This window comes from Numenius arquata, chromosome 8, assembly GCF_964106895.1.
Source record: "Numenius arquata chromosome 8, bNumArq3.hap1.1, whole genome shotgun sequence".
NCBI classification, from domain to species: domain Eukaryota; kingdom Metazoa; phylum Chordata; class Aves; order Charadriiformes; family Scolopacidae; genus Numenius; species Numenius arquata.
The window spans coordinates 20,775,385-20,799,036 of NC_133583.1; the positions used below are offsets into that span (position 1 = coordinate 20,775,385).

The 23,652-nt window shown below is 38.9% G+C and overlaps 1 protein-coding gene across 1 annotated transcript in view; it reads left to right on the forward strand.

Moving 5' to 3' along the window:
• The window catches only part of SLC6A11 (solute carrier family 6 member 11), a 100,652-nt gene that overhangs the window by 48,372 nt on the left and 28,628 nt on the right, over window positions 1–23,652 (forward strand). Inside the window, exon 6 of the mRNA XM_074152726.1 lies at window positions 2,465–2,599. Coding sequence (XP_074008827.1) covers window positions 2,465–2,599 — 135 coding nt within the window. The remainder of the gene's footprint in view (window positions 1–2,464; window positions 2,600–23,652) is intronic.

The following is a 23,652-nucleotide window of genomic DNA, read 5'->3' on the forward strand; positions in this document are numbered from 1 at the left end:
GGCAACCTCATTAGATGTATGAGCACTAATCACCCATAAATTGTCAACAATGTCAGTTGGCTTGGGAAGAGTGTATCTTTCCCACACATGCTTCCTTGATATCTCTTTCATTATTGTTCTGGGTATCTGCAGTAGTATTTATTGCCAGAAATACTGAGCCAATTGAGCTCTATTTATATCCTCTTTCTGCATAGTAACTGGAGAGGAAGGAGAGTCCTTACTCCTCCAAAGCTGCAGCACAACTATCCTCATGGTAAAAAATGTGCTAAATGTTGTAGTTCTAGTACTTGCAATAATGCTAATAGGTATGGGTGGGCTGTGGAAGGCATTCGGAAAAGCAAACAGAAGACTGTCAAGTATAACTCTGCAAGCCTGGACGGCTGCTGTGGGGTCACAGCCTACTGTACAAGGCTACCTTGACCTGACCTCTCCTGGGCATGGAGATGAGTGGTTTCAGCTCTTCCTTGATGGAGCTGAGTGGGGAAATACACCCAAAGGAACCTGGAAAGAAATCTGCCTCTATAAAATTGCAATCTGTTTGCTGATGTGAAATGTTTCAAGGCAGTGGCAGGAAGCACAAGACAGCGGGCTGCACACCCGTATAGTTAATGAAGCACGATGCAATGAAATGTTATTCTTTAATGTTATAACATATATCCAGGTGCAATACCTTCCACTTCATCAAATTTATATGTTTGTTGATGATCCTCTGTTAAATGCAGCTATTGATTTAAAACAAGTAGTGAAAAATAGCTGGTAAAGAATTAAATACAGAAACATGAGAACCAGTTGCTGGTTCCTCTGTCCTTTCCACCCACAGAGCAGGACCATGTCCATTCCATGTTGTTCTTTTGTACGTCTTGTTAACTGATGATCCATTTTTATTTGAAACTTCAATGTGGAGAGCAGTCTCTTTGAGACAAGGTCTGTTTGAATTCAGCCAGCCGTGTCAGTTTGCATTTCCACTAATAGTCAATGATAATAAATGTAAACACTGGGATAAAGCTTTCCATTTTGCATTTTATTGACCTATGAATTCATCAATTCAGGCTTCTGAGACCTATAGGAATATAATGGTTATCTCCATTTTCTGGGAAAGTCATGGCTTGTGTTTTCAAAAGGGGTAAGACACCTAAAAGATACATAGGTGTTTACCTCCTGTTAAGATCAGTGAGAGCAAAGTGTCTAAATATGTCTTGGGCAGTTGGACATATTCAAAATCTGCCATGTGATTTTACGTTCCTCCATTTCTGAGTGTACCAGCTGCGGCACACATGAGATCGTTTCATGTTTGGGGTTAAATACTCAGCACAGTCTGAAAATCACAATTCCGTTCATTAGTCATGAAAATGTGTTTGAGGATCCTTTCATGGGTGCATTCTCTGGTGTATCTCTCATTTACATAGGCATGAGACAGGTAATGAACTTTTGAATTTAAAATGCATATTTTTGGGTGCTATACAGGTTATATTTTTCACCAAGTGATTTTCCCCATTCTTGCATCTTGTTAAGTAATCTTGACTTGTGCAAGGCAAATGTGTAAGAGTATTATCTCATTTTGGGATATTTTATACCTACTTTGTACAGGCAGAAATGGCTATACAGAATTATGGAGTGTTAAGTTTAAGGTATGTTACTATTTAAAGGAAATACTTACACTGACATGGAATTTATCATTTAATCCATCTCCAAGTTTGAATAGCTATATACTGCTCTCAGGTCTGTGATTGTAAAATGGGATCAATTCTGCTCAGTTTTTCCTTTGGAAAACACCACTTCTTGCAGGTTTCCAGAAAAGTTGAGTTGTCCTCCATGCACAGAGCAAACTGATTTCTGAAAAAAATGGTGGCCATATGTGTGAAAATAGAAATTGCTGGGCTTGAACACTTCAGAACTTTTGCATGAAGGTGCTTTGCAAGATAAGGTAACTAGAGTAAATCTCAAGGAGATATACATAGCATTTAACCTTTAGGCTTGATGAAATGTTCATTCCTCAAACACAGACATGCAGGCAAAGCAGCTTTATGAGATGCTGGTTTAGTAATTACTGGTTGGCTGAGAATTCATTCTGCATGTCGTTACATAATACATATAATGCAATTAATTAGTTGCTATTATGAGTCAGTTTCCCTGTATCTGTGTTTGGAATAGTCTGTGGTATGGTGTACAGGTACACTGTAGTATAGTGTCTGGGCGCCTGGCACAAAGAGAGAGGAAATAACCTACTTAAAGAACTTCCCAGTCTCTCTATGAAAAGGTATTGACCTTTCCTACAAGACATAAATATTTTAGAAGGGAGTATGTTTGAAGGACAGAAATCACCTGCACGACCAAGGGTATCGAAAGCACTTTTCCTCCAGAAAAGGATTTGATTTCTATCTAATGGTAAACTGGATGTTGAAATGAGGTGGTTTTGTTGCAGTTGGAAGAAAGTATTTTTCTAATGTTTCCTTCTTCTTGCTAGGTTGTATATGTAACAGCCACATTCCCCTATATCATGTTGATGATTCTTCTGATTCGTGGAGTAACGTTACCAGGCGCTTCTGAAGGAATAAAGTTCTACCTGTACCCTGACCTTTCTCGACTCTCAGACCCACAGGTAGGACCATGGTCCATGTGTCTGTTTTCTTCTTTGACTGGAAAAAACTGCAGTAGTTTCTTGATTCTGGAGTCTGAATACAAGTGATTGCCAGACAGTTGGTCATTGTTGGAGATTTGGAATTGTGGATAGGGCTTTAAAGCTGTCACTGCTTACACGTATTGGAATATATTATTTTTTTCTAGTAGGAAAATAGCTTGGCTGATAAATCAGAATTTTCAGAAGTGTTTGGTTGCAGTTCCTGCTTATGCTACTGAGGGGCAAGAGCGTTGCCAATGGAAGAAATTTAACTAAGACTTACCATTTTATGGTTTTTTGCTCATTGCAAATCTAAATCTCTACTGAAGATTAGTAGACAAATTAATCATTCAGATGATTGTTGTCTTTGAAGCAGAAGTCTCTATATGCAATTGAGGAGGAATGAAGTACTCAGACCAGGAGCTCTTTTTCATTGTTTCCAGAGTAGAGTTGAACATGGAAATACTGGATTGAGTTGATTTTTTTCAGCGACAGATAAGTACAATAAAACAGTTGTTTTATATCATTTGTCTGATAGCAAATGGCACTAGTTCTGCAAAATCTGACAGGTTGCAGACAGCATTTTACTTATCTGCTTTGGCAATGTAAAAGACATTATACAGTGTGAGTCCTAAGGCTGTTGCAATGTTAAATGGATCCTGAGATGGAGATAGAAAGAACATTTGGGAATATTTGTCAAAATTAATTTTTTAATCTTCTTACTGAAAATGTGTCAGCATGTTTGGTTTTTAGCTTACTGAAAGCGTGTATCTTTTTGGAAAAGGCAATAAAGGGATCTTTCAGGTTATTTCCTTGAAGCGTCTGAAATGACTGAGAACTGTAAAGTTCACTTCAAACAAGTAACACTTCTACAGGAAAAAAAAAAACAGCTACAAAGAAAAAGATTCATTTAAAATATTGCAAATTTTAGATGAAAATGTAATCGTGTTGCTACTTTTGGACTTGACAATGTTTCTGTCATTTTATGTCAGCATAGATGGGAAGTGAAAGCAGAGTTCTGTCAGCGATGGGCTGTGGCTTCCCAAGGGCTTGCTGGCGCAGAGGTGGCCTCATGTCACCTGAGAAATTAGCACAGGAACAGAGAAATACAGCAGGGTTCTCTGACACGCTCCCAGCTACTCATTTGCCACGTATAATACAGTAGTAAATATAGGGAGCCAGTTCAATTTCAAGCGAACCCCATGTGTCTCGACTCATTTTAGCAGAGACAAGAAATTTGACTGTCCTATACTCATCTGAGAACTTGGATTACATGTTTATTTTGTCCAGTTTTAACTAGCATTTCCCCCTGCTGTGTGTTCTGACAACTAAAATTACCTGCTGCCTTAACAACAAGTGTTCACTGAGTAGTCTGTTCTTCTACACCGCGAGGATTCCCCCACCTGTGAAGTTTACTGCCCTGGTACTGGTAGGAGGTAGAATTGCTGCTTAAATGCCGATTCCTTCGCTGGCCCAGCCGTGTGCGAGAGGCCCGTTAACAGGATTTTGCCCTGCCTGGGGATTTTTCACATGCCACCCACACCCTTGCTTCTGTTTGTCATTGAGGGACGGCATGCAAGCTTAAGCAACATTATTGTCAGGCTACAAGGGGTTTTATATGCCTATTTACTATACTGTTTCCAGTTGTAAAGCAATATGTTGTTGCCATGACAATTCCCAAAGCACATAGTATTAGTCTAAGCAGTCTGTGAAGTACAAAGCACTAAAAGACACGTGTGCGTGTATCTGTTTGTCTCACACATATAGCTCAGCTGATACTGGAATGCCTTTTGGGAAGGCTTAATGGATTGCTTTAACAAGCAATTGCTTTAACTTTCTTCTCCCTTTCAATCAGACTTTAACTGACACATCTCTGTACTTCAGCGTTAGTATTTTAAGCACCTCTTTGTAGGGAAGAAGTAGAATGCACTGTAAGAGTGATTGTGAACACTAATACAGGTAACTGTAGTAGGCGTGATAAAATGGTTTTAGAGGATTATTTTTGTGTTTTAAAAATGCTGTTTCACTGAAATTGAAATGTTTTGTTGAGATTAATCAATTTTTGAAGAAAGATTTCTGAGTTACAGGCAGGATCTCTGCTCAGTTTTCAAGAAATAAAAGAATTTTGGCTTCTCAAAAATAGAACTTGGCACAACTAATTTTATTTTTTAAAAGAGGGATTGGTTCAGCTTTATTGCAAATTTTAATGGTAACAAGATAGATATATAGACATTTCCCATTTTATGGAAATGTAGAACTTAATGTTCAAACCCACAAATTTTTGCATCAAAAAAACCCCATTCCATGAGCCTCTTCTCAATTTGTTGTAGAGATTTTCGCCAAGAAGCAAGTATAGGGCAACTGAAGTAACCTTGGCATTTGTGCTTCCAGTTTTCATCTTTACTCTTGTTTATTTGGATTTACTCCACGATATCAAAGCATAATGCATGTGTACTAGCAGAAGTTGTTTTCCTCTTCAGTTGGAGGTCTGTTTAAATAATGCTCCAGGGAGACTACTGTGTCTGTATGAGGAGAGTGGTATTTGAACCACAGTGCCAACTATGTTTACTGTGGATTAAATAAATTAAGTTTCTCTTCAAGGCTCACTTTAGTTTGAAGTTCTTGAATCTTTTGTCTTAGTGTAATTTGCATTCCATGGTTTGTTATAGCTTTCTAAGCAGCTATTCATCTGTCTTTTCAGTTCCTCTTAGTTTTCAAGTGCTGTGTTCTCTGTTTCATTTTTATATTCTATCTTTTCAGCAGGCTGAATCCTCTTGGTCTGAAAATGCCATCTTTTGTCCTGTGTATCTGTAGAGCTCATACCAATCACTTTTCATTATAATGGTGGAGTACTATATTTAAGCTTCAGAAATGCTTTGCTTCATCAACAGTAAGGTCTCTATAGCCTTCATACTCAAATTGGCTGTAAATATATCCCTCTACCCCCATCTGGAAGATATAGGTGCTGTTTATAGCTTAAATATGGGGTCTTTCCTGAGTTATAATGCACACCAAAAAAGTATTTTATGAAGTTAATAGGTTTGTTACAGTTTTTGTGTGCAAGTCTGACTCAGATTATGGGTCTGGTTGTCCCTCAACAGATTTAAGCCGCTTAATATGTAAATGCTTGTGTGTGGTACTCACTGCACCTTTTTGGGGAAAACACTTTGTTGTTCATAACGGGTTTTTCCAAACATTTGTGTATGGAGAAGGTTAAATCAGTTAGGGACTAGCAGACGTACTGGTTTGATGGATCAAGGAGTAATATTATGGTCAATGATCTGGAAAATACATGTATGTAAATTTAAACCCTGCTGTAGCAGTGGATTCTTAAAATGAGGAGGGAAATTAAAAAAAGCTGCCTTGTTTATTGTGTGCTTGTATGCTAATAACTGGCTGAGTTACTAGTTTTTTATTTTAAAAAAGACACTGTTTTAATGAAGATATTCATTATAGCATCTGTAGGGGTGAACATGTCAACATAGTCAGAATTGTGCTCTCCTCTGAACGGTTGGTGCTTACCAAAATCTTGGAACAAATTTAATTCATTTGGGTTTTGCAATTGAATTGCACATGAGAATACATGGAAAGAATGTGGAAAGAATACAGGTTGTACTTGATCTCTGATATGTGAATGTTAAGCGAGATTAATGAGTGACAGGGCAAATTACATGTTAGGTACAGGAAAATCTGAGCCATCACAGTTAGGATGGATTTTAAATTTCTCTGATCTTTGATTTGCAGTGAGAAAGTGTTAAAATCACAATAAAATTTCTGGTGGCAGAAACATTTCTACAATTTGCCTGTAGTAGCCCAGCTCTGAAAGTTCAACTATTAAGTAGCCATGACTTTGCAGATGGTGGTGCAGAGCTTCCAGGTGATTTCTGTGGCTACTCTTGCAGTGGGAACTCCAACCAGTTTGAAAATGGCTTCCAGAAGGAATTCTTCCCTGAAAATTTGGTTGACTGGCTTGTAGCTCATTGGGTCGGTCTTCTTGAAAATTAGTGCCAAAACATGAATGCACAGCAATGAGCATCAACTCTACCTGAAAAAACCTTTACACTAGATAAGCCTTAGAGTACAAAGATGACTCTTTTCCTTACATTGCCCTCTGTCTCAAAAATTTCTTTCTTCCTGGTGTTTTTCTGTGTGGCACTTGGGCTAAGTTTTCTTGGTCTGTGTGTTCATAGAGAAAAAGCACATTTTAGTATATTGGATATCTGTTTTAGTAAAAACACTTTTTTTGGGTATAAAATCACTTAGAATAGATGCACATGAATTTTAAAATTTTTTTGCCTGAAAATTGTAGTTTTCATTACATACTCCTTAATTTTCAGGCTAGCGTGAATTTATTTTTCTAGTAATTCACTCCTTCCTTAACATCTTATTGGTATGTTTGAGCGTATACTTAAAACTATGCTTTTAAAAAAGATGCTACGCCAAATCTGTAAACAATTGCTGTCCAATTTAGCTAATTATAATATGCATATGTGTGAGACATTTGGGAATATTCTATAGGTATAGAGATAATATTTTCTTAAATGCTGTTCTGAAAATCCAAACCGGGAAAGTATTGGAGAATTTATCTTCCTGTAACTTTTTACTTGCAAGGTTTGATAGTGCAGAGTTGTTTTAGCCATGAGAGCCGCAGCAGTAATGCCACTCTGATTCTTTACAAAGAGCTCTTATTTTAGCGGTAGAAGAAATAGCCCAGATTGATTCAATTTTAGTCCAGGCAGCCTTGGAAGCAAGGAACTATCACAATTTTATCGCCACCTTGAGGCCAAACGAAACCTATGTTTTCAAAGGCAGAAGAAAATAAAAATTCTCTCTTAGCTTTGAAAGTGGAGGAAACTGTTGCATTTAAACAGAAGTGTTAGGTGTCTGCTTTCTTTCAAAAAAAAAAAAAATTGTAGAAGAAATTGTGATTTCGTTTTTGGGTAGTTTTCATGCTCAGAAAATCAAGGGAAATGGATGGATTCCCGAGTAGTGGATTTTAGATTTTAGACCTGTACCGTATCTATCTAAGCATACTAAACCTAGCAATTTTCATATGTTGGCAATGAAAGATATCTAATTGCTGGAGAATAATTTTTATTTTTTTTTTTTTTGTTTGGAACGTGACAAGTGAGAAACTTGCAGTCTAATGAGAAACTTAGTTCACAGGATGTGTTCAATACTGGATGGTATTTTTAAGCATGGTACTTGGAGAAAGGGTTCCGAGGGAGGTCAGGTGTCTGAAATCTTACCAGCCTTTTCATACCACTAAGTCTAGTAATAATACCTTCAGCAATTTACTGCATTTTTGACTGTTGTAAGAGTTTGTGCAGCCACTTTAAAAAGAAAACAATTAACTGGGGAAAAAAAAACAGTAGTAATGAAAGGAGGAAAATGTCCAGTTCCCATCACACTCACACGGTTCCAGTAACAGCTATGGAATTTACTCTTCTTTTTCCTACCAGTTTCTTCCCATTCTCTGCATTGTTTGCTTCATCAGGTGTTCCCTTTCTGAACCAGGCAGTTGTGATGCACACGCCTGTGAGTTCCGGTAAATTTCAAAAAGAGTGAAAACCCAGAAATTCATACAAGGGCCATAGGTATGAAAATGCTTAGCTGAATTTACTAGCTATGTAACTGCAGCTCCCACTTCACACATGTATCATGGAACAAACAGTCTTTGTTAATTTGATATGGAAACTAAATTTCAAACTGTTCTTTCTATGAAAGGAAAAAAGTATTGCTGGTGATGGTGAGGGTGTCATGTTGCTGTTTAGTAGTAATCCCCTACCCAAACTTTTAAAATTTTAAACTTGAAAAGGAATTAATTCACCTCGAAGTCTGCATCATGGCAAATTACTGAGATTTTAAATTGTAAGGTAAGCAGAGGATATAGACGGGTACAACGTTTAAAAACGTTTTGCCCTACAGTGCAGTTTATAGTCTCCACAATGAGGAACTATTTCATTTTACTGTGCTCTATGGCTTTTGCATTACAAATTGATTGTGTGGTTTTAAAGAATAGGGAGACCAACAAATTGCCGTAATGCAGTGTTCTGGCTGAAAGGGCAGAGGTGTTTAACAAAGCCATAAATCACTCCTGGGACAGATACTATTCCCATTTTCCCTGAAGAAAGACTGGAGGCGAACTGCGCTGGCAGTGATTGGGCACATACGTTTCAAAAGAAAACGTATGAAGACATTCAGGGTCTTCTCCTACGACTAAAAATTACTCTCTGCAACACGTGGAACGGCTTAATATTTGTTCATCACACAAGTCATTGCATTGTACAAGGATTTTAGGTATATTTAGGTATGCTGTGGGAAAGGCACAGTCTAAATTGAATACCTCATTGCTAAACTGTTGGTGTGTATGAGTGATCGTAACGCCTTTTTTTGCCTCAATATGCAACTCTTTTTCAACAGCGTAATGTTGTGACTATTAATTTTTATGTGGTAAATGTAGTTTCAGAAGTCCAGTTAATGCTTTGGAGATTTTTTTTCAAGTTCTGGATGAATAGTTTGCCTCCTTCTCCCTATGGTTTTTCCTTGTGTTTCCTGCTACCGCTACGCAAGCAGCAGCGAGCTGAGCAGGCAACGGCAGATTTTGGCAGTTAGAAGAGACTTAGTGAAAGGATGGGGTCATTTTGCAATTTCTCTGGGGCTTCTAGGCCACATGAAATCTCTTCCAGCTACCCTTGCAACCCCTTAGCAACCTTGGCAATGGAGAGACGTCATCTGAGCTTCAGGGTAACTCTAATTGCGCTTTAATATTAGACCTTATGGCCGGTGTGATATGCCACTGGAGGGAGACAGGATCCGCACATTAGCTTAGTGTATTGGCATAGCAGGGAGAGATTTCTCACTGTTTACAATGATGGCACCTGAAAAGAAGTACTAGATGAACTTGAAAGATCCATTTTGTGCATAAGTTAGTTAATGTTCTCAGGAACATTTAAGGAATTGTGGATACTATCAGTGACTCCAGCCTGTCACTTGCTCTGGAAGTCGAGACTCCTTAGCAAGAGAAAAGCTGCTGTTGAAAATTAATGTGTTTCAGATGAAATTAAAAATCAGTACAAAAAATACTGTGATATATGGATATTAATGAGGGAATATTAATAAGGAACCTTGTGCACAGTAAGGATAGTCAGTAAGTGAAGCAAATAAATATTCCACACTATTTCTGGGACAGTCACAAGTGGGTATATAATGCTATATAAATAGAGGCACTGGAAATATATAGTTATTTTAAGAATTGCTAACAGGATTCTTGTTAATCCTGTTATTCCAGAGGAATGAGAGAAAAAAAGAAAAAAAAAGATTACTACACCAGTGGAATGATGTGTGGCTTGCAGAAAATCTGTTCTTTACTGTTTGATTCAAATTGAGTGCTCCTAAAGATTTTTTTCTTTGAAGACCTCTACAAAAAATGCTTTCTAATCTCCCAGACATTTCTGAGAGTCTTTGCATTTCCATGCCAGAACTGGAATAACAGTTGAATTCTCAAAAAAAAAAATAAAAAGTTCCAACACAAAGAAGGCTGGGCCAACATCTGCAGAGAACTAGTAATGGCTGAAGTGCATTGTGTTCACCCCACAAACCACCACTGGAGAGATGCTGTGCTTCAGGGGCTGACTGGGAGCCTGGCAAGGTCTCTACCTAAGGCTTGTGCAGTAAATGGAGTGGGGTTCACACATGTATTTTTTCCCCTCAGAAGTAGCCTAGAGGAGATTGGCACTGACGTTCTTATCTAAAGGTATTCTCTGAGCTGATGGAAATACAAACTGAGGAGGAGGCAGAAAGGAACAGGAAAGGTGCCTTCCTGCAGGGTCGTGTAAGAAAGTTGGGGAGCGCACAGAGCTGTGGGCTGTGTAGGCATCTTGCAGCTACATGTGCCTTATGCTGCTCTTCCCTCTTCCTACCACGCTTTTTGTATCTGCTAGCATATCGTTTGTTTGACACTTGTGCATACACATGTCATTTATTTGCAAGGACAGTGTGGGAAAGGGAGAAAAAAAATGATAGAAAGCAAGGAGAGGGAAGCTGGGAGGAGAAGGTGGGAGGTGACTGATGACGGTTGCTGGCACACTGCCCTAATGTATGTGGGAAAACAAACTGCCTCTCCCATTGTGAAGTGTCACCAGCTGCCAGGCAGCTCGCAGCAAGGATCCAGATCCAGGAGAGCAAATTGGAAAGCTGAGGAGATGTGTGTATTGACAGCTGTGACTTTCTGATGCCCTCTACTCTGAATGTCTATGCTGAATTGTTGACTATTCTTTCCTTAGGGATAAAGTAACTCCATTGTGTTAGTACAGTTTTTCTCTGGGCAGTTGAAGCTGGATCGATGCGTTGGATGCGATGCTTTACCTAGCACTGCATAGTTGTTTCTTCCTTGTGCTTTATAAAATGCTTATACACACACACACGCATATATGCACACAAAAGGTCTATCATCAAAATTGCCCATGAAGATAAATGGCAGGATGGGATAGTCAGCATGTCGTCTTAACTTCATATTCTGCTGTGGTGCATTACATGACTTGGGGATACAGTTCATATTCTTTTCTCTCAAATAAGAGTCTTTTAAGAAATAAATTTATTCCTGTGTTAATTCCAGAAAAAATTGTAATACAGGAATTCCTGCAAAGGTCATCAATATTTTTAAAGATACCTTCCCTTCAGTACCTACCTTTTCCTTCAATGGTCAGCCTTATATTTCCATAAGTTAGCATATTTTCCCATATGGATGTTTGTAGACAGCTACTTTAAACACAGAGGCTCAAATAAACTGAGCATTCTGTGACCATTTGCACCAGAATCCTGGCTGCAAGGATATGTTTTGATGCCATCAGAGAATAAGAGGCAATAACATGTGTTTTGTCACACCAGTGCCAACCAGACACTACTACTTCAATTTAGGACTGTAAATAAAGATAAGGAAAGAACGTGTCTGGCTGTCACAAAGAGAGAGGCAATGAAATGCGTTGAGTAAATTTGGTACAGACTTGGCAGGAAATCCTCAGATGTTGATGCAGTTTGGGATACAGGTTCACCGATCTTTCATTTGTTTGTTTATTGTCAACCCATGTGAACTTTTCAGAGAACATTTGAATCAAGAAAGCACAGCTGAGTTTGTAAAGAATGGGAGGCAAAATCTGGTTCCTGGTGATTTTGCGCTTAGGTTCTGTGTTCTCGTATTGATATTTTAGCAGAACAAACACCAAACATTGTACACAGACCAGAGCTTTAAATACTATTTCTATTTTAAAGAGGTATTTTCCTTATTCTTTTTACTGGTAGTGTTACATTTTGAAACAAAATCTTGTTTAGGAATTAAAAATCAAATGCTTCATTTAAAAATAGAGAAATAACATTTGACTTCTCAAAATAACCTTTCATATTTTGACCAAATGCTTTTATAATTTGACACAAATTTAGAAATAATGTAAATTAAACTGAATCTTCATTCTTCTGTGAAATTAAACATTGCATCAGTGTCAGTAGTTTCAGTAGCTCCCTTAGTGTCCACAAGTGCAGGTCCTGAATCAAATTCCTAAATGGCAATTTTTATTCTAGCACTTTTTTTGTCTTGAACTTGGTTTTACTTTAAGTTTCTGCCAGCTCTGTGGCATAAATGAAAGGTTTTCCATCGCCCAGCTCCATTTAAAAAGGACTAGGCTCACAGCAGAATTTTAGTGAATGTTGAGTGGCTTGTTTACTAAAATTTGCCAGTTGGGTATACAGTTCCTGTCACTCTAAAAACAACTCATGCTTTTAAAATACTCTAAATCCCTCTGTGTAAAATAATAAAATAACATGGTGACTCTGAGGAATGTGCACAAAAAGGTATAGTGGGAGCCAGCACTTCACCAGCCTGGAGGTCTGAGTGAACTTGTTTATCCATCCATGAAGGTGAGCAGAGCCTAGGTAGAAAATGATGGCAGCAGTTAAAGGACTGAAAAAGGTGCAGTTGAGGAATGAGCCTTCAGTGAGTTACTATCTTATGAAGGAAAGCAGAAAATGTGGCACATGATTAGGGATTACCGACTAAAATGATTTGTTCTCTGTCTCGACCTTCACAACAAAATAGATAAGGTGGTCCAGAGTTGTCATATTTAACATGATGTGTGTAACTGGCAGGTGTAAGCGAGGTCCCGACTTTGCAGACACTGCCTCTTTCATCAGTGGAAAAGTGTCTTGGAAGTGCAGTTTGATCACCTGCCATTTTCGTAAGTCTTATAAATTCCTTTTTACACTAATTCTGTAGGTCCCTTGGAACGACCACAGTTTTACATCCAGGTACCTTGGCTTGAGTGAATGAGGCAGAGACTGAATAACACAGGGGCTGATTTACTCTCCTGGATATTTTGAGACCAACCAGGCAATGTTTTTCAGTACTGGTATATCACTGTCAACTGTGGTTTTGTATTTATATAACTCCAATTACCTGCAGTCTTTTAAGTAATTTAGGTGACAAAAAGGTAATATATATAGTCACTGAATAAGTCAGTTGTTAAGGAGCCCAGCCTGTCAAACACAAGTCCAAATAATAAAATACTAATATTGCTCTCTCTTTAGGTCCAAGAGGGGTGGGCTGGTTTTGTGGTTTTGGGGTTTTTTTTAATACCCTGGTTTAATTTTTTACTTTAGCTGCATAGTCATACAGGTGCAAGTAGAAGTAAGAACTGAGCATGTATTACCAAAATACAGGTTTGAAGAACGCAAGACTAAATGAGTTGGCAGCAAGCGGGAAAGGGGAAGAAATAAACAAAAACATGGTCCTATTTGTCTTCTTTCCCTCCTGTTGTACTGAGTACTGTAGACTGGAGGTATCAGACAGAAGCAAATCATCCTTTAGATGGAGGGGGAACATGAAAGAAGTGATTCTGCGGGACAGACACAGCTTCAGACGCGTTTGTAGGTTGGAACGACCTATACATCACTCCATGCTCCTAGCTGGATATGAGGAAAAATACCTACCAGCACATCAGCTCTTTGAACATTAGAGATAAGCATTTAAAATAAGCCTAGGATATCAGCAGTGCAGTGTTTGTTTCCTGAATTAACTTCTCCAAGACAAATCCATCACAGGGAAGAGATGACAAGCTTATGCCTGAAGGTCTAAAGCAAATTTGCTTTATTACTTTGCCTATCTCTATCCCCCCTTGCATTTATTTATTAAAATTATCTAGGGAACTCATTCTGGCTCTTGTATCTGTTGAGCCCCTTATGGAGCTGGGTGGTGTTAGTAACTCCTTAACCTAGTGACGTGACCTTCTTTAAACTGTCAGGTGGAGTCTCAGTGACTCGTAACTGAGAAAACCCAGAAAACCCAAAACGCCCCTTTAAAAAAAAATAAAAATCTTAAGATCTCTTGAGATTGATTGGATAAGATGTTGCTCTAAGCTTGCTAGAGCAATCTCAGAGAATCTTGGCACGTAACCCTGGGTAGGTGCCAGGGCCTTGGTATGGTTCCAAGCAAACTCCAGCCACCATTCACCAGTAATTAACTCTGAGACACAGTCAGATGGTACCTACCAAGTTATCATCTTTGCATGAATGCAACGGTGCCCTGTGAGTAGCCGAGCTATGGCCACACTCATTCATCCACAGAATCAGATTTCTCCAAGTCCACAGAACAAGTGAATGGCTGGTCCACCTACCCTTAGGTACCAGACCAGCTTCCTCCCTGGGACTCTTGGTTGCCCACCCTCAATAGCCATGCTTGCTGTCTATTTATTGCAGATGCTACATGGCTTCCCACCTCTAGCTGGTCATTACATTTAGGATTGGAGGCTTCTGACTTGCGTGCAAGTTAAGAGTATGGGGAGAGATGAATTTAAAGCTTAAGTCAGTTATTCTATGATTCTATAAAATGCCTAAGTTAATGACTGTCACTTGCTCAGTACTTAATCATTGATGACATTCAAGAGGCTGCAGGACAAAGAAGTAGAGTCTCTGTGAATCTTTGAGAGTGCAGTGAATAAATATGTGTGGTTTTCAGGCATACGCTCACTGAGGAGGTGACTGTAATCTCAGTATTTCTGAAACAATTTACTACTGGGCAGTGCGAGGGGCAACAGGCACAAGCTGGAACATAGAAAGTCCCATTCAAATATGAGGAAGAACTTCTTTCCGGTGAGGGTGCCAGAGCCCTGGAACAGGCTGCCCAGGGAGGGTGTGGAGTCCCCTTCTCTGGAGATCTTCAAGACCCGCCTGGATGCAGTCCTCAGTGATGTGCTCTGGGCAACCCTGCTTTAGCAGGGGAGTTGGACTAGATGATCTCTAGAGGTCCCTTCCAAATCCAGTGATTCCGTGATTCTGAATGTTTAGCTGTGAGGTAACCTTAATGGCTTCTTTCTTTTGCTTCCTAGAATTGCTCTTCTACTTTGACTGAGAAGGATAAGTAATGGGTAGCCTTTTGTTTTAACTCATTTAGGTTTGCTGCACACAGTGGGGGCACGCCCATTTAGCCTTAATTGTTGCTTAAAGACATTTACTGGCTTTTCATTTCTATGTGCTACCTAGGGCTGTCATGTAGACAGTTCGGTGTATCCTTGACTCATTCCTCTTACTTGTCTTCTCTGTTCAAACAACTGGATAAAGTTATTTGTCTGTAGATTGAACGTGATTGTACAAAACATCGGAAAGCAGGGCACCAAACACCACAGCTGTACCGAAGGGAAGGGCCAAGAAGCTCTGGCCCTGAGAGTTTCTCTGAGAACTCCTGGGGTGGAGCGATACAATTTAAAGCCTGCTGGTTACCCACTAGAACCTACAGCCAGAAGGTACCTGGTAGTGTAAGGGATGTGGTGGGACTCCAAGACCTCCTGTGCAGACAATGGAAAGAGAAAGCCACCTTTGGGAGAGCATTTCCATTGCACTGTACTCAAGTTATTTGAACACATAATGTCATATAACATTTTGATACAGTTTAACTACTGGAATAAAATTGGAGTTTATTGGTTTGGTAAATGTTTGCTGTAGTCTTTCCCTGAGCATCTGTTTTTGGCAACAATTGAAGGAGGACAGTGGGCTACCTTGACACTGATCAAATGTAGCCATATCTTTGTTATGTATTTATATCCAAATATGAATCCTTTGTACATAAGTAGCTAAAGTGAAAAATGTTTCAGTTTGACTGTCTTGATAGGAATTTTAATCCTTTCTGTTCTATGGTCTTAAGACATATCAAACAGAAAATGACAGTTCACAAATGAAGACAAGATGTTTCAGTAAAGTAGTTAATGCTCTGTATTAACTATATGACTTTTCTTAGTTTTTTGGGGCAATTTTTGCTGAGTTAGGATGGGATTATCCACATCCATAGCTTTGTTGAAGGCTGAGTGACTAAAATGTGATTACATTATAATAAAATTATATGATTTTTTGTTTGTCATTTTGGGTTGTTGACCTATATTGTCTGCCAATATTTGAAGGAGTATGTTGCACAAGATCTCAGTTCTCTATGTTTTGAGATTACTATTTTTAAAATATAATTAACTTTTTAGTCTTTATTCTGCCTAAGCATTTAGCTTTTTTTATGCTTGTGAAGGGCAATGTTTGAATTATTATGTGAGCAGCGTGAAATCAGAGCTGTCTTAAATTAAGCATCTATTTATGTAACAGTGATAGTAAGTTATCACTTGGCAACTTTAATTGGTTTATTAAATACTGGGTTTAGTTGAGGGATTTTCTAGAGATATTCCTGCTAAATTTTAAAATTTAAATTTTAAAAACACTTCTCGCTTTTCCTTTTGGTCTATAGGCAATCAAGATTTTTAAAAATAAATAAACTGTAGTAGAGGTACTCAGTAAGCATTAGCTGGAAGCTGTACCACAGTTTTGGTGGTATTGTAGAAAATTAAGTAGGCAGAGTGGCTTTTCAGAGAACTGTATCGTATTTGTGATACTCCTTAGAAGACTGGTCTGTTAATTAAATAGCAATGGTAGTTCTATAGGGCAGTACGTAGAAAACAGTCACTGGGGGGCAGGAGGGAAGAAAAAAAAACACTTTTACACACTGTCTGACCTGAAACTGGAGCACAGTCCTCCTGGTTCTGCAGCCAAGAAACCATTCCCTGTTTGTGTGGCAGTCAGCCAGTAACTCAGGAGGTCCTACTGGAACCCTGCCTTTGATTTGGCAAAAGTCTATAAAAATGGAGATGTAGTGGGTTTAGAAAAATACAAAAGAATGTTCTATTTCACACAATGAATAACTAAACGGTCGAACTCGCTGAGGATGTGGGAGGCCGAAAGTATAAATTAATTCAATTAATTACGGGTAGGTCAATTGTGAACTGTTAAATACAAGAGTCCAAATACAACCTGGGGTTCCAGCTTTTCTGTTGGAGAATTTCTGTCCAGCTTCTACTGGCACGTTCCCTGTCCTGGGGTGTCCACCCTGCAGGTGCAGTCTTCTATAAAATAAGATGCTATAAAATAAGATGAAGTATCTGCCAGCTAGTCAGAACGTGCTTATTTGAATAGAAGATAACACGTTAGTGGCCGACTGCTACAAATTCATAGTTTAACTGGTATCTTTAATCTTTTGATAGCAATTATTCATCATTTTCATTATCCTACGCGTGGATTGGTGGGAGAAGTTGTGCCAGAAGTTGTATGGGCATGGAAACATAATAGTCCTTGTTTGGGTACTGCCATTTTCAGGTGAGAGATAAAGAGAATTATAGAAATAAGTGTAAGAAAACAACTAGATCATGTTAGTGGGATGGACAGTCAACATGATAAGTTCTTCTGCAGGACAGGGAGCGTTAAACATCAAACAATATGGTATTTGTTTGAAAGTACGTAAGGTGATGCTTTACATAAAAACTTACCTGCAACAAAGATCATGTAGCCCAGTATGCTGTCTCCAGCAGTGGACCAAAGAGGATTCCCAAGGGAACATATGCTATTTGTCCCTTGAACTCTTTGGACAGCCAGGTATTTTCAGCTCAGGTGATTTCCTGAGGTCTGTGTGGCTTTTAATGTTCGGAAATCTTTGGTGGATTTCCCTTCCATGTAGTTTTCTGATCTCCCCTAGAGCCCATGAAGACTTTTAGCATCCCCAGCATCTCTTGGCAACAAGTTCCACGGTTCTGCTAATTGTATCAGGAAGAGCTACCCCCTTTCATTCCTTTTGAACTGGATTCCTAGAAACTTCATTTGATGATTCAAAAATTATTGAACTGGAAGAAACAGTGAATGTAGTATCCTTAATCTCGTTTCCTTTGGCATGTTAAACTGCACTGACATCCCACCTCGTGCTTAGCCCAGGATGCCGTTGATCATCTTTGTTCCAAGTTTACTTTGTCCCTTAGGACCTTCCAGAAGGTGGTCCCCTAGCCTGTATGGATGCGTGGGGTTGCTCATACCACAAAATATAAAGCTATTTTTGATAAAGCTATCTGTTTCGTCTTTTTCTTAGCCCTTTCCAATTCTGTTGTAACTTTTTTTATGTGAGGAGACCATAGTGAGAACTGCATGGAATATTCAAGGTGTGGACAAATGATGGATTTAGTGGTATAACACTCTTCTCTTTTTAGTAGTCCTTGGGGTTATTCCTTAGTAATGCCTAGCACTTAATTTGCTTTCTTGACTATTGCTGAGCCCTGTTGGAACTGTCTAACATAACTACAAGATAATGCTTCCAAATCAAAATTATCAGCTGAGAGCCCATCGTTTCATAGGTCAAATCAGAATTGATTTTTCTTGTATATATTACTTTAAATGTAATTGAATTTTATCTGCTGTGTTTTAAAATTTTATTTTCCAGTCATGCCAGTTCATAAGATCCATCATCATAATTAGCTGTCATTCTTGCTGGTCTGGGTAACTTAGTGTCACTTCTCTTTTAACTGTCATCTTTGCTAGTCTGACCAACTTTGTGTCACCCCTTTTTTCTCAGCGACTTGTGAAGAAACTAAACAGCAGAGGTACAGGATGTTGTAGTATTCCATCGGTAGCCTCCCTCCACTATAAAAAAATATTCCGTTACTCTTACCTGATGCTTTCTATCTTCTTGTCAGTTATTTTTCCAGCAACAACTTTAGTTCTTAAACCACAGATGCATAGTTTCCTAAAGAGCTTTTGGTGACAGTTTTTCCCAAAATGCTATTGAAAATCAAAATAGACTTACATGGCCTTCAACCACATGGTTGCTGACCATTTCCAAAAAATTTAGGAGGAATAATCTCTCTTGGTTGGGGTTTATTTTTTCTGCAGTTTCTGAGCTTTACCAGCAGCTTCTGTCATGTTTCCAATGCCAAGTGTAAGAGGAACAGAAGGAGGGAGAGGGAAGAGGCTCTGGAAATAGAGATGAATTCTGCACTGGTAATGCTTTAGAAACTTGATTGGTTTCTTAATTTTTGAAATGCAGTTGCCTGTGGCACAATTCCAGCAGCTGGGCCAGAATCCAATGGTGAGGTGCCCACCCGCGGCACTACGCCAAGTGTAGCTGAGAAGGGGAAATACGTTCTTCACCTCTGGGCAACTCAACACTGCAGACTTTTGCTTAATTTGCCTTTGGGCTTTTATGCTTTTGGCAGTGGCTGGGTGAGGAAGCTGTGCTCTTATGGCTGCTCCTCTCTGCTTTCCATGAAGAATCGTCTATGGGGACGGTTCCTTTTCTTACAATCACTTGCTGACTGCAGTCACTGAAAAAAGAGGTTCTATGAGTAGCAACTACAGCCATAAAAAAAGATTACTGGCACCCAAAGCCATCTTCCCCAACGCAGTAATGTATCTGATTTATTCTGAGAAAGTGTGAATCAAACGTTTAGTGCGTAGATTGCCCCAAGCAGCCTTTAATCCTGGTGCTGCTACTGTAGAAAATGCAAAAACAAACAAGAAAAAAAAGATGTAAAAATGAAGAGCACATTTTAAGAGAGAGCTGTTTCGACTCTGGCTGCTCACTCTTTGTATTGATGGTGCCTGTCAGTCTCTGCACACCCCACTCTGAAGAATAAAGTTAGGGATATTAAATCTCATTGCAGAGTGCTACCTGGGAAAAAAAATATAGTATTGGTACGTAGAGGCAAAACACTGTCATATATGCTTTGACACACACTCTCCAGTCAAAGACAATTCTTTCTTTCAGGAACTAATGAGATCTTTGTGTAGTATGCAAAGATAGAATTAAGACCCCGGGTATGTATTATGTACTAAGCTTCATCTCTCAGATCTGCAAATCAACAGTATCTTCCAACTGACTTGACCAGATAGTGCAGTGACCTAAATGGGGAACTCCCCTGCCTTTGCAGCAGTGTATACAAGGGTAGAATCTCTGTATATGCTTATTTTGTCATATTTACTACAATTGTCCTAATAGGGCTAAGTGCCACTGTTAGGGTTGCTTCTGCATGATATTTGCTGTGAAGAAAATCTTCTGTGTCATGAAAGGGATTTCTGAAGTGAAAAAAGATAGGATGCACATAGATAAGCTTTTGTGAGAGAAACTCTTATTTATTGCTTAAAAAATTTGAGTATGTTCCAAAGGGGTATTTTTATTTAGATGAGAATTTATATCATAAATTTAATTATTCCAACCCAGCTCAATTTTAAATCCTTTATAATCTAAGGGATTAGTATTTTCTTTATTTTACTCTGCATATAGAGTTCTGGTTTCCTTCCATAAACTGAATCCACTCTGGGAGTATCTTTCTGGCATCGTATTAGGCACAGATTTACTGAGCAGGGAGGGGGACTGTAAACCACCTTTTTACCTGCTCCTGCAGCAGCATTTGGGTTTTGTTCCAGTTCAGGTGTGTCAGTACAGCATCCTCCTTGCAAGGACAGAATACTTGTACTTGCATATGGCTATAGTGCTTTTTTAAATTTCAGTTGTTGTGAGGATGCTTAACAAACTAGTACAGACTTGACTGTATTACGCAGCCATGTCGCATGACCTTGCTGTGGAACTGTCTACAAACAGCCTATAAACATTGCAAATGGAACAGGTCACAAGAATGCGTCACAAGCTACTGTCGTGTTCCCAGTACCGTGAGAGTTCCACTTCTGCCTAAATGAAAAATAGTGCCGTTTGAAAATAACCTTTAAGGTGTGATTTTTACAGTCTGTCTGTCTTTGAGTTGCCAGTTTACACAAAGCAAAAGGCTTTTTGTCGGTGAGTGAAGTATTCAAAGATGAGGAAATACTTCTTTCAAGAAATCCAACCTCTGTTTCAGAAGTGGTTCATATGCAGTTCAATACAATTGCGTCAGTTATTTTTTAGTAATATTTAGTATGTGTTCTAGTTATTACTGGGTATGAATAATACATCGCACTGAGTTACTTCATCAGTACATGCAAAACTTTGGGATCAGCAATCTACAGCCGCAAGTGTTTAAGTAATATCACATAGACAAGACACAACACTTTACTCCTCAGTCAGACTTTGCTTCAGTCAGGGCTTATGTATCCTTTTAGCATTCACCATTGGGTACTTGGACAGTGTCTAAATTGTAGAAATGAATGGAAATCCCCTTGTGGAAAACTTAGTTTAGTATGAGGTTTAGGCTGTTTTCAGTAAAAGGAAGAATTCGAGATCAAATAATTCTCATGCTTCTCTAACTGTATTTTCTTCTGTTTCAAACTGTTCTTTTTAGACACTTTGTTAAAAGTCCAGTTTCTAAGATAAGTATTCTTAAGAAGATTGATTAAAAAGAATTCTTGAGAATTATTATTTTTAAGGAAGTTAGATTAAATAACATTTAACCTAATTTTATATAACATAAGTATAGTTTCCTCTTAATTTCTGAGTGAAAGGAATTTTTTGAATAATGATTCATGACCAAAACACCCTTTTTTAAAGTATTTGCAATCAGGGCTGAATACTGTGTTTAACATCTCCAGTGTTCCCCAGCCTTCAAGGATGTTTAATGAGAATCTTAAGAGTAAACAAAAATGATGTCAGAGAAGGATCTGTTTCGTCACTGTGATTACAGTCAAGCGGCTCCGTAATAGCAGTTGGGTATCTTGAAATGATGAACTTGCTGAGAGGATACAGAACCCCTACTACATTGGCTAAAGCCCCTTCCTCACCTTCCCCCCAAAACCGAAAAACTAAACCAACCCCAGAGCCCTACTTTCTGGCAAACGTCATGTAAATGGAATATTTGAAGAAAAAAAGACCTTAAAACCATTTTGGTTTGGATTCAGAATACTCCAGAAATCAGTCAGGATGACCTCTCTCCTCAAGCCCTCCCTGCAAGTGAGTGGGAATATATTGAAAGTCCTCTGACTGTCCATAGGCATTACAGTGTATGTGGGAGCAGCCAAATAGCTCATTCTGAGAGCATTTGGTGATAGTGGCTTAGGCAGTAAAGAGGAACACTAATCAACACCCTCATTTTAGAAATTAGTTAACTGCACTTCCTGCATTTATTTTTTTTTTTTTAAAAAAAAGGAGCATCTTTATTTATCATTTATAGGAAATGACATTAAGCATGCCTCAACTCCCAAATGTGCCCCCAAAAACACCTGGCAAAGTCTGTCTCTAGGACACGGAAAATACGTATAGATATTGGAATTTAATTATATTTTTTGCCTCTTATCAATATCTGTTTAAAAAGGTTTCCAGCTTCCCAAATTTAAGCTGCCAATCTACTAAAGACAGTTTTCATTTTTTACCACTCAGACACAAAAGAACTGTTCCAGCTACTCAGTGACTTTTTTTTCCCCCAGAAATCATGTTCATTGTAGGGACATAAATGTTTTTAGATGAGTAATATCCCTTGAACGTTTCTGTGTATCTCCTGCTCTCAGCCATCTCCTTACCTTATGCTCCAGAACTAAAGTGATGTAAAACTGGTATATATTTCAAAAGAAAATTCTGCATTATGAGATAACTCTTCTTACGTGCATTCCAGGCAACTGTTGTAACTATTGGCTGTAAATGAAAACACAGGTTTTATCATAAGGATAGTTTACAGAAATTCCTGGACTCCTAACTACCCTTGTAGATGGGATTTTTCCTTTGGGCAAAGTTGGAATGTTAGTATTGACTGTCAGATAAAGATAGGCCTGGCCAAATATTTGTTCTTTTATTGGAATTTTTCTTTCTAAATATGGGGAAAGTCCTATGAAAATTATTCCTGGGATTTTGTATATCTGCACGGAATAAATCAAGCAAGGCATAAGGTAGGTTGTGCTGTTAAATCAAAGTTCTTTAACAAGGACCATCAGAATAGGCAGCTATTTCTTTCACACCTTTAAATTTATTGGATGGTTGGGACAAGATAACTAATAGCCATTGAAATCCCAGTTGGAGAAGGCAACTCCAAAGGGTTATGCTTTAACAATGCTATTTTACACACCTCCAGCTGCTCTTTGAGATGCAGCTTCATGACAGAGGAAGCCTCTGAACAGGGTGACCTGAAAGGGGTTTTCATGGCCATAATCATCTGCTCTTACATCACTCACAAGCAAAACTGCCCTCAGGCTTTGCCATTTCTGAGTGAAGTTGGGGACATAAAGACACTGGGACAGCCCAGAGGTTAGAGCATGCTCTTCCCTGCATTGCGGCTCCTGTAGTGGCCCCAGGCACTCTCTGAGCCCCCAGCTCTCTGCTTTTTAAACAGACGCTTTTAAGCCCCCCTGTAGCCTTGCACTTGGTTCACTGCCCTTCCTGCAGCCAGGGACCCATACCTGCTATCCGAAATGAGCATCCCAGCCCCTGCTTATCTCAGCTTGCGCTCTGCAGGGAGGAGTTTTTGTTGGATAATATTTATTTCTCTTTTAACAAACATACGGGCTAACCTATAGGAGTGCACTCATGATTACGCCAACAGGGAAGCAACAAGAGTACTTTTGTGGCTGCTGGCTTTGGAACCATGCCAAGGCAATGGAGATCTTCCCAAGTTATGGGTTAAGGAGTTCAGGAAAGTAAACCAGTCTCATAACAAACATTATTTCAGTCCTGAAAAGCAGTCGGGGGAGTGAAAGAATTGCACCTCGGTACGCTTTGCTCCTGCACCTGACTTTCAACATTGGCTGGCGATACAGCAACATACTACCAGTGTGGCTCCTGCCTG